A 13,229-nucleotide genomic window follows, 5' to 3' on the forward strand; every position below is an offset into this window, starting at 1 on the left:
TCAATGCAAAACCAATAATTACCTGATCATAAAATTATATTAATATTTATTACACCTGAGAACCTATATATTTATATATATGTACATCAAATTTCTATTACATAAGTAAAGTACAGTATTATTATTATTATTATTATTATTACAAAAATTTTTATACAAAAAAATTCAATAATAATAATAATAATATTGAAAAAATGGGTGTACATATAATGTGTGTGTGTGTATATGTGTGGTCCAAATAATAATAATATAATAAATAATAAAATAGAGAGAGAGAGAGAGAGAGAGAGAGATCATTGAATTTTTTGTCATATAAAATACAAACACAAAATTATTTTGAAATAAATTTAAATATAATTGACTTTTTTTATAAGGAAAATACAGCAAAAAAATTTTTTAACTATTTATATGTAGTATAATATTATAATAATTTTGTAATTTTTATTCATAACTTTTTTTTAAAATAAAAATTATTTTACACGAAAAAAAACAAATTACTTTTGTGGTATTACCTTGGTATTAAAAAATAAATAAATAATAAATAATCCGTTATTTATTATTATAATTAAAAACAATAAAAAGTTTTTTAATTACCGAAACATGGTTTAAACAACAAATTAAAATATATTAAAATTATTATTATTATTATTACGGTATTAATATTTTTTTTGTAATGTATATGTAATTTTATATTTTAAAAATATTATTGAATTTATTGAAATTTTTCAAATTTTTCCAAATTATTGAAATATAAATATATTGTATTTTTAAAAATATATTTTATTAAATATATATAAATATCTAATTTCTTTGATGTATTGAAATATAATGGCCTTCGATATAGTTATATATTAATAACCACTGTCTCTGACTCTGACTCTCTCTCTCTCTCTCTCTCTCTCTCTCTCTCTCTCTCTCTCTCTTTCTAATCAATATATCTATCAATTTAGTAGTTAATAATAATTATAATATAAATGTAATCGTCTATCGAGTAGTTTATTATATACACACACACACAACACACACACACACTTTAAATGAGATTTAAAAGTTAAATACATTTATACAGTATATTAAGTAAACAATTTGTTTGATAATTATATATATATACTGTATATATATAGATATATATATATATAAATTTTTGTGATTAGAAAATAACTAAACATTTTACGCATATAGTATACTATAATATTATTAATATATTTTTTTTTGATAGACAAAATCAATTTGATGTTATGTTATTAATTTTAATTAATTGAACATTAACTGTGTGTATGAATACATTAAACTATAAAATAAATATAAATATTATTATTATTATTATTAATAGACTATAATTATTGAAACTTATTAGTTAAAAAAATAATCTAATTTAATAATAATAATAAAAATATTTTGTGGTGTGATTTTTAACAAAGTGTTAGTTTTTTATAGTATTAATTAATTAATTAATAATTTTGTGATCATAACAAGTGTTTAATTAATTTATTTTTTTTAAAATTATTATTTATAAATCTTCTAAAATTAAAGGTTTGTAAATTAAAAACAATTTTATTTATTTTATAATATTTTAATATTAATTTAATATTTAATTTAATTTTTCCAATAAAACTATTATTATTTTAACATTAATGTTAAAATTTGATATTTATTTATTACTTGTACTGTTTAATAAAAGTTTTGTGTTTACAAATTTATTCAAAAAAATCTAAAAACATCCAAAAACAACAATTAAATTATTAATAAATATATTATTAATAATAACATTATTAACTACATGTAATATACTTAATATATAACTTCTGTTGTCTAGGTTTTAACACTTACCTCCTTTGACCAGTTTTTTAAGAAAAAATACACATCAATTTTGAAAATAAAATTAATTTTATTAATTTAAAGACAATATTAAGTTATAAAAAAATACAAAAATTAATCCAAGTTAATATTGTCGTCCACCGCTTCCGTCTTCAGGTCCCAAACTTCAACAAATTTTCTGACGTCACCAAATTCATCGAAATGCTTTTGAACTTGTTTTGAATGTCTTCGAACGATGTGCGTTTTGACAGCAGATATGATCCAATCCTCGTATCCACATAGGGAGCATTTATACACCTTATTGTTTTCGCAAACTATTGAAAAATAAAAAAAATATTAATATAATATAACAAAATTATTTAAATATATATAATTATTTAGTAATACATACCATTTGATGGAGACGGCCAGTTTGGAAGTGGTTTTCTGTTGTACCAGCAATCACATGAATGAAGTTTAGTTTTATTAACTTTAGGCATAGTTATTAATATTATTAATATTAAAAAGTTATACAAAAGTAGTTGTAAAACTAAATGATAAATTTATTTAACTAAACTTGCGATATATATACAGAAAATTTCACCTTCTAATTGCAATTAAATCGGGTGTGCCTCGGTTTTTACACAAAAATAAAAAATAGTCGTTCAGGTGTGGCTCGACTTTGGGTGTAGTTTTGACTTTGGGTGTTTTAACAACAACCAAAGTGTCTACAGGGGGTAAATTGAAAATTAAATATTAAAATTTATCTAAAATACACTAAAAAATGCTAAAATCTTTATTTAAGGTCTAAATGAGTTTATATTAAGTCTTAGGTGGGTTAATATTTTCGAAAAAAAAAAAAAAAAAAAAAAAATGGGCCCTAGGGTCTATGATGAGACCTAGGTATCGTGTGAGGTATCAATTTTATAGGATTTTTACTCTAGATTTCAATTATGAAATCAGATTTTTGTTACTGCTTACCGTTCAAAAATTACGACTATAAAATCATACACGCACACAAAAAATTACGTTTTTTTATTTTTCTCAAAATATTTAGTATTTTTAAAAAATATTATTATTGAATCAATTTAATAATAATAATATGTAAAAATATTCGAAAGAATTTTTAAATTATCTAATATGGATTAATAGATATAACATAAAATTTGTGTATTTTTTAATTTTTTCTTTTAATTTTTTTTTAAAAAAAAAATTATATATTTTTATTTTAAATTTATTTATATATTCATATATATAATTTTAAAAAATTTGTCCCCCTAATACTTTGGTTATGCTTGTCAAAATGTAGCTAACGCCCAAATGTAATTATTTTTATTTTAACAAGTTTTTCCTCAATTTATGAGTATAAAAGCGCAGTAAAATCATTTTTTGAAATCATAATCGTTTTTAGCGTTTGTAGTTAAAGACAAAACTTACTTGTACTACAGATAACAAAGTAATATACTGAGTTATATACAGTCAAAAGTAAGTGGAGTATTTAACTTTGATAAATGTTTTAATTATTTTTGTGTTACAGATGTCTCAAAAATCTCGTGAATTTGTATCAAATGAGAATTTGGAGGGTAGCGATTCTGACTCAAGTCAGGGGTCTGATGCACCCATAGTTTTGGTTGAACCAAAGGGTAAAAAGCGTGCAACAAAACAGTCCACTTCAAAGGCAACTAAACCTGTACCAAAAAAACAGAAGGTTATTACAAGCGCAGAGATTGACAATGAGGACAATTTTGATATTGTCGAGAACACTGGCACTGTGGATAAAGATGACGAAAAGTTCATTTCTCTTAACAGATCAGGTAAATATATTTTTTAAAATTATTTTTTCAATTTGTAACATATTTTATTTTAGATTTCAATGGATTTGGATTAAATACTAAAGGTAAAGTAGTTTTCTTAAATTACTACTATTCTAAAATGGATAATAAAATCAAAAGAGGTAGCCAACGGTTCAGAATGGATGAAATAAAAATCCCATTTGCTATACGAGTATTAAAACATTTCGCAGAACTCAAAGGCATTGATGTACAAATGGAATGCATGTGCAAATGTAAAAGTTGTAAAAGTTGCCCTAAAAAATCTATGTAAAAAAGTTACAAAATTGAGTATTTTTTAACTTTCAGCTCAAAGTTAAAAAGCTTATTTTGTCTTAATACATAAATTTCATTAAAATTGCATGTAAAATGTTAATTGTCAATTATGTTATACATAAATTTATAATTTTGTAATGTTAATATATTTTATTAATTATTAATAATGTTATATTTTAATCAAACTTATTATTATACTATATTATATAAATGTTATAATCAATTATTTTATGTATTTTAAAAACTTATTTAATCAAATTTTTATTTTATTATATAAATATTTTAATCAATAATTTTATGTATTTTAAAACTTATTTAATCAAATTTTTATTTTATTATATAAATATTATAATCAATTATTTTATGTATTTTAAAACTTATTTAATCAACTTTGTATTTTATTGCTTATAAAATTTTAAATAAATATTTGATGCATTTGTTTTATTATTATTTTAATTTACTTTAACTGTTTAATTTATAAACACTAGTTCAATTAGAAGAGCTGACTAATTGTAACTAAAAAAATTATGTTTATTTATAACTGTTTATAATTAATAAACAGTATTGCTGTAAAAAACATTTGTTTTTCTAATCCAGACAAATGTTATTAATAAAGCTATTTAAACTTAGTCTACTAATGGCATAGTTCCAATGTGACAATTATAGTTTAAAACAATTATTAATAACTATGATCTGTTTCGATAACAGTTGCTGGAAGGTTAGCATAAAACATAATTTTTAGTTATATAGTATTTGTAATAATTTTTTAAATTGTATTTATATTATTTATATTTATATTTTAAAAATTTTGATTTAATAAAAAATATTTTCAGTATAATTTATATTTTTAAATATAAATATATTATTAATAATATTTATATTTTTAGTATTATTTATATTATTATATTATATATATATATATATATATATATATTATTCAAATTATTAAATATATTAATATTATTAATATTATTAAATATATTAATATTATTAAATATATTAATATTATTAAATATATTAATATTATTAAATATATTAATATTATTAAGTATATTAATATTATTAAATATATTAATATTATTAAATATATTAATATTATTAAATATATTAATATTATTAAATATATTAATATTATTAAATATATTAATATTATTAAATATATTAATATTATTAAAGTTATTAATATTATTAAATATATTAATATTATTAAATATATTAATATTATTAAAGTTATTAATATTATTAAATATATTAATATTATTAAATATATTAATATTATTAAAGTTATTAATATTATTAAATATATTAATATTATTAAAATATTTATATTATTAAATATATTATTATTACTAAAAATATTAATATTATTAATTATATTAATATAATTTATTATATTAATATTATTAAAATATTTTTATTTTAACCGTTTGGTACCGTTAACCGTATATATTATTCAAATTATTAAATATATTAAAATTATTAAATATATTAATATTATTAAATATATTAATATTATTAAATATATTAATATTATTAAATATATTAATATTACTAAAAATATTTATATTATTAATTATATTAATATAATTTATTATATTAATATTATTAAAATATTTTTATTTTAACCGTTTGGTACCGTTAACCGTATATATTATTCAAATTATTAAATATATTAAAATTATTAAATATATTAATATTATTAAATATATTAATATTATTAAATATATTAATATTATTAAATATATTAATATTACTAAAAATATTTATATTATTAATTATATTAATATTATTAATATATTTTTATTTTAACTGTTTGGCTATAATAAAATTTGTCTATTGGAGACAGTAACATCAATCGTGCTACTATTATGTTATTAATTATTTTTATATTGTAGTAGCACGATGTTGCTGACGATTTTATATTATTAATTAATATATTAATATTAATTTGCATTTTATTATAAAATTTAAAATTTATATTTTGTTTATTATTTATAAATATCAAAATTCATTTTTTACAAGTTATTAAAATAGTACAGATAACTAATTAAAAAATATATTTATAACAAAGTATTAATTTTTTATAATAATTAATATATTACTAAATGTATTTAATTTTTAAAAATTATTTAATTTAATAAAAATTTTAAATTATATAGTGTTACAATAATAAAATAGTTTTAAATAAAAAATATAGTTTTTTAAAAAATAAATTTTAATTACAGCATATACAATCTTTTGTACTGTTTTGAATTAGTTCTAGTAAATATGGTTTCGTGTAACTTGAGATATATGAATGTATATTATTGTCTGGAAATTTGCTCTGCCAAATAAACTTTGATTCGGTTTCATTCCATAATATAGATGCATTTAAATTAATTATTGTATGAACTGATAAATAACAATTATCAATTTCATCTTTTATTATATAATCTATCTGCTTTTGAGATTTAATTTCATCTAATATTTTATAAATATATTGAAAACAACTAAATATTATAAAAATATTTAGTATAATTAAGTAAAAATTAATTATTTTTATTTTCATTTTATTTAGACATTATGGAGGAGTCAACTATACAATTCAATTGCAATGACTGTAATGAAAGTTTTTCTTCACATCGGTTATATATACATCATCAAAGACTTGCTCACCATAATAAAATCATATCAAGTACTAGATGTCAAATATGTTTATCAGAAATAAGTCATTATAGCGAAGTGAGGAAACATTATGATAATTGTTTTAAAAACTCAAATATTACAATGCCGATAAATTGTTTACTTTGTGGCATTCTATTTTATACTATGTTTTCGTTTATTAAACATAAATTAATAGAATTTACCCAAACTGGATCAGGAAATATAAGTAAACTAAAATTACCAGAAAATCTAAACTTCAAATTATCAAAACATGCTTTCAAACATTTTCTTCAACAATATGAACTATATCCAGTTGAAGATTACAAAAACAGTGAAGACTTTTTCTTAAAATATCAATATGATATTAAAAGATTAATTGATTATGTCTTGGAAAAATTTGTATCAACAAAAATTCAATTTTGTTTGCAATGTACATTTTATAAAGAAACTGCTGGCGTTAGAAGTTATACAATAAGTTATTTTACAAGTGATAATTTTATAATAAATAAATATTATAAAAATAAATATATAATAAATCGACTAATAAATTATTTTGATAATAAAATTAATACATTTGAATCACTTGGTAGCGGTTGGATAATAAATGAAATAGACAGATTAGATGTACGAATAGCTAAATACAATCCACTAAAAGGGGGTTGTGAAACTACTAAACTACCTGATCATGTGTTAAGAAAACGTGCAATTATTTCAATAAAAACTAATGATAAAAAATGTTTTATTTGGTCTGTATTAGGATTTATTGCTAATAATTATTATAAGTTTAATAATAAAAAAAGTCCTCATTTAGAACGTTTATCTCAACTTAAACCATTTTTAAAATATATAAATTTGAAAAATTTAAAATTCCCATTAAATTTAAAATCTATTAAAAAATTTGAAATTAATAATAAACATCTAAATATTCGTATAAATATTTATACTTGGGAAAAAATTTCAACTTATGAAGAATCAATTGTACCACTTTATATATCAAAACATAAAGCAAAGCATTCTATTAAATTATTGTTGTATAATAATCATTTCTATTATATTAAAAATTTCAATAGACTGTGTGGAAGTATGCAAGCAAATTATCGACATTTCTGTTCTAATTGCTTAAATGGATTTTTAACTAAAATTAAATTAAACGAACATTATAAAAATTGTTTACACTTTAAACCTCTTACTGTCAAAATGTCAAAAAAACCAACTATGAAATTTGAACACTATGAGTATATGTATAAATTTCCATATGTAATGTATGCTGATTTTGAATCTTTATTAGTAAAAGAAAAATCGCAACTTAATAAAAAAACTAAACAAACAGCTCAACATGTCGCTTGTGGTTACTCTATTATTGTTATAAAAAATCAAAATGAAATTTACTTTTATAAAGTTTACAGAGGAAAAAACTGTATGAATCATTTTTTAAATACATTATCTTTAATTTCAACACAAATAAATGCTGAATTAGTTCAAGAAAATTCAATGATAATTACTGATTCTGAATTAAAAGAACATCATTTATCAACTATTTGTTTTTTATGTAAAAACTATATTAAACCTGAAGATAAGGTTTATGATCATGATCATTTAACTGGAAAATATAGAGGATCTGCTCATAAAATGTGTAACATAAGATTCAAACTACCTTATAAAATACCTTTATTTTTTCACAATTTAAAAAATTACGACTCGCATTTTATAATAGCAAGTTTACAATCAAATTATTTTAAAAGCTGTACTGTTATACCACAATCTATAGAAAAATTTATTTCAATATCTTTGGATAATATAAAAGTACTTGATTCGTGCCAATTTTTAAGTGAAAGTTTAGATGTATTAGTAAAAAATTTAAAATCTTCAAATAATAATTTTTCGATAACTAAACAAATATTTTGTAATAAAATTAATAATGACTTTATTGGAATGTTATTTAAAAAAAGGAGTATATCCATATGAATACATGGATAGTTGGGAAAAATTTGATGAACCAGAGTTACCAACAATTGAAAAATTTTATTCTAAATTAAATGATACATCAATCAGTGTTGAAGATTACAATTTTGCTAAAAAAATTTGGAAAATAATGAAAATTAAAAATTTGGGAGAATATCATGATTTCTATTGTTTATTGGATACAGCTTTACTATGTGATATTTTTCAAACTTTTAGAAAAATGATATTTGATAAATATGAACTTGAACCTTGTCATTTTTATTCTATACCTGGTTTGGCGTGGGCCGCCGCTTTAAAATTAACAAAAATAGAAATTGAACTAATGCAAGATATTGACATGTACATGTTTATTGAACAAGGAATAAGAGGAGGAATTTGTAATGTCTTTAAAAGACATTCAATTGCTAATAATAAATATTGTAAAAATTTTGATGATAAAAACGACACTATCTTTTTAACTCATTTAGATGTAAATAATCTATATGGTAAAAGTCTTAGCGAAAAATTACCTTTAAAAAATTTTAATTGGGTTGACATTACTACTCTTAACAGTATAAATTGGAATACTATTGAAACAAATGGTGACAAAGGATATATTTTAGAATGTGACTTAGAATATCCTTCAAATTTACATGACAAACATGATTTTCCACTTGCTCCAGAAAAATTAAAAATTACAAACAATTTATTAAGTGATTATCAACACAATTTATTGAAAGATCTTAAAATGTATGGATATAATCGATCAGCTACGGAAAAATTATTATTAACATTTTATGATAAAACTAAATATATTATTCATTTTAAAAATTTAAAACTGTATTTGGAATTAGGATTAAAAATAAAAAAATTCACCGCGGAATAGGGTTTTATCAAAGCGATTTTTAAAATCTTATATATCAATAAATACAAATCTTAGAAAAATTGCAACAAATGATTTTGAAAAAGATTTGTATAAATTAATGAATAATTCTGTATTTGGTAAAAGTATTGAAGACAAAAGAAAACATATAGATATAAAATTTGCTTTAAATTGGAAACAAGCAAATAAATATATTCAAAAATTAAATTTTAATACTGCACAGATTCTAACTGAGAACTCTGCTTTGATTAAAATGAATAAGACAAATGTAACTTTAGATAAACCAATATTTATTGGATTTTCCGTTTTAGAACTTTCTAAATATTACATGTATTCTATGCATTACAAAGTTTTTAAAAATCATTATAATAATAAAATAAAATTATTATATACAGATACGGACAGTTTAGTTTATGAAATTAAAACTAACGACTATTATGAAGATTTGAAAAAATATTTCTCACCTATAATGGATTACTCAAATTTTTCAAAAAATCATAGTTTATATAATGACAAACATCAAAAAATGATTGGATATTTAAAATCAGAATATGGAGAAAAACCAGTAAATGAATTTATTGGATTAAAAAGTAAATTATATTCTATTAAATATGATGAAGTTATGAATAAACGTGTGGCTAAAGGTGTAAAAAAATATATTATAAATAATTATATGACACATAATCATTACATAAATGTTTTAAATGAAGAAAAATATTTTAATACGACGATGAACAAAATTGAATCTAAAAATCATAATTTGAAATCTGTTCAATTACAAAAATTTGTATTACAACCTTTTGACGACAAATCATTCATTTTAGATGATGGTGTGAATTGTCTTCCGTTTGGTCATTATAAATCTTATTTATAATTTTTATAGATACATCTCAAAATTCATCAATTCATTTAAACGATCAGATAGCATCAACATCATCATCATCATCATCATCAACTCCCCCATTATCTCTAGAAAAATTTAGCAAAATAGTTATTAAAAAAATAACTTCTCCACAACAATTAAACCAGTTATTAAATATGAATTCTGTGGCAAAAATTTCTAATAACATAATTAATGGAGCCTATATAACTGAAAAATCTCTACCCATTACCCAAGATAATATTCAAAAAAGTTTAATTAAATTGTCATCTTTTGGTATTATTAATATAATACCTTTGTTTGATTATATAATTGAGCCAATGAATAGATGTATTATTAAGATTAAAAACAATTATGATATACCAAAATTTTCAGCTGGAAAATTTTTTGATATAATTGAATTAAAAAATGTAAATTTAATTATGCGTTGCTTTTGGGTTGATAATAATGATACTTATATTAAGATAGAAATAATTAACGAAAATGTTTTAGACAATTACATGTTTAGAAAAGATCTTTTATTAGCCAATGCAATAGTTGCAGATATTAAATATTATAATGAACGATCATTTGAATGTATATCTTCACTTCCAAAATGTATTGTACCGAATGGTAAGATTATATATTTAGTTGTTAATCTTAAATATTATAAACATTATTTTTTGTTTAGATGAACAATTGAAAATTAACTTAATAAATGATGGAAAGATACCAACAAAAGGAAGTGAACAGAGTGCAGGTTATGATCTGTATGCAAATGATGTAGGAGTATTGCAACAAAATGAAAGAAAATTAATTTCAACTGGTGTAAAAATGCAAATTCCGAATGGATGTTATGGGCAAATATGTGCACGAAGTTCAATGGCATTAAAGGGTATAGATATAGGAGCTGGTGTCATCGATTCAGATTATACTGGTGAAATAAAAGTGCTATTGATTAATAATAGCATTAATAATTTTGCCTATATTCATGGAGATAAAATTGCACAAATTATTATATTACCATTGAAAAAAGTGACAATGTTTAATGCAACTTTTAAACAAACACAAAGAGCTGACAAAGGATTTGGTTCTACTGGAAAATAATACATTTTATTTTAAATATTATTAATATTTTTATTTTATTATAATGTTTATTAATTTTAATTTTTAAAACTATTTTTATTTTATATATTTAATAGATTAAAATGTTTATACTATTATTTAATCATTGTTAAATTTTAAATAAACTATATATATCCAATTTATTAAAAAAAATATATCATTATATAATTTTATATATATATATTTTCAATATTGTAATTATTTTATTTTAAAAAATAAAAAAAATTAAATTAAAACATTTTTATTTTTTAATTATTAATTAAATTAAGTACAGTACAAATAATATTAAAATAAGTTTTTTCTAGTTGATTATAATATGTGCCAACAAATGATGATTATTTGAACAATTCTTTTATTCCTATAAAATACTAAAAATTAGTTGTTATTAGTATTAGTTTTAGAATTATATACCTCATTATCCCAATTATTGGTAAATACATTGTCACAATCTTCATTAGTCTTCCATTCTTTAATTGTATCCAATATAATTTTTAATTGTTTCAAGTTTTCCATAGGGAATCCATATTGAATATACATTTCTTTAATGTCAATTTTATTGCGAATTATTTCTTTAACTAATAATGATTTGATGCATTTAGCATCATTTAATAGAGAATCAAAAACGTAGTCAAATTCTTCACTTAAAATACTATATATAGTTTGTTTAACACTATCTGATTTATAAAGATTATTCAAAGAAGGTATATCATTATTCAATGGCTTCATTATTAATGATTTAAAATAAAATTTTTCAACTATTTATATTAATATAAAACTTGGCCTTGAGTTAAATCCGATTTATTGTCGTTTAATAATTTATACAAATATTCAGCTTTAGTTTTTGCGCAGAGAGGTTTATAGATAGATTTAAGTCTATCATGAATATTACAAGGTTGAATACTTATATCATTTTGTTGAATAACCATTAACTCTCCATCAGTAGGAATAGTTTTATCACAAATTTTGAGAACATCAATGTTATCAATTTCAATAATTAAATGACCAAATCCTGCTTTATATAATAGTCCTTTAATCCCTTCATCATTTTTAGTTATTCCAATATACTTTGCTTTAGTATTGGAATTTAAATGATATATTGCTTTAATAACAGGAACAAATTCACTTGCTGATAATCCATACTCAAACTTTTTGTTGAATTTTAATCCATGAAATTCATTTTCAAGGTAGTCAATTAAATATTGATTTGAAACATCAATTTTATTTCGATTTATACGACAATTAAATGGTACACTTCCACTTATATTGTTAAAACAAAATCCAATTTCTCTTAAAATAAATTCACAATCAATTTTGAAACCATTAGAACATATAATAATTTTTAAATCATTGAAACTTGGTGAAAGAAAAGCCATAATAAACGAATATTAACTAAAACAAAATTTTAAAAAGTTTCTTTATTTATAACTAAATTCAAGGACATTAATAAATATATAGTGTAATATTAATTAATACTAAATATTAATATTTTAAAATTTGTAATGGCAACATATGATGCAACATTTAAACACCCGAGAAGATTTATTATCTATGGTCCATCGGGTTCGGGAAAAACTGAATTTGTTTGTAAAATGTTAAATAACATGTATGAATTATTTGGATTTTATTTTGACAAAATTGTATATTATTCTGGACAAGGTTTTCCTATAATAAACAATGTTCATGGAATAAATATTAAAAAAGTTAATACTTTTGATAAAAGCAATATTGAAATGTTTGATTCTAACGAAAATAATTTATTAATAATTGATGATAACATGCATACTGTAGGCAATGATTTATTTATAAGTGATTTATTTACTAAATTATCACATCATAAAAATATAACAGTTATATTGTTAATACAAAATTTATTTCC

General features: G+C 19.9%; 1 protein-coding gene across 1 annotated transcript; it reads left to right on the top strand.

Annotated features, from left to right (window-relative positions):
* The first annotated feature begins 10,807 nt into the window (after nucleotides 1–10,807).
* LOC128956133 (uncharacterized) lies at nucleotides 10,808–11,335 on the top strand. The gene is made up of 2 exons (XM_054301814.1): nucleotides 10,808–10,861; nucleotides 10,958–11,335. Exons 1-2 carry the CDS (start codon nucleotides 10,808–10,810, stop codon nucleotides 11,333–11,335), a joined length of 432 nt encoding a protein of 143 aa, XP_054157789.1.
* Nucleotides 11,336–13,229: the final 1,894 nt, after the last annotated feature.

The sequence above is a fragment of the Oppia nitens genome, unplaced genomic scaffold (assembly GCF_028296485.1).
Source record: "Oppia nitens isolate AA-2021 unplaced genomic scaffold, nextdenovo-longstitch-racon4-pilon3 scaffold2_pilon_pilon_pilon, whole genome shotgun sequence".
Taxonomy (NCBI): Eukaryota; Metazoa; Arthropoda; class Arachnida; order Sarcoptiformes; family Oppiidae; genus Oppia; species Oppia nitens.

Excerpts from the sequence above, each read along its gene's own strand:
- LOC128956133 (XM_054301814.1), top strand. The coding sequence starts at position 10,808 with ATGAACGATCATTTGAATGTATATCTTCACTTCCAAAATGTATTGTAC. Across the intron at positions 10,862-10,957 it reads AAAATGTATTGTACCGAATG|ATACCAACAAAAGGAAGTGA; the intron begins GTAAGATTATAT and ends AATGATGGAAAG.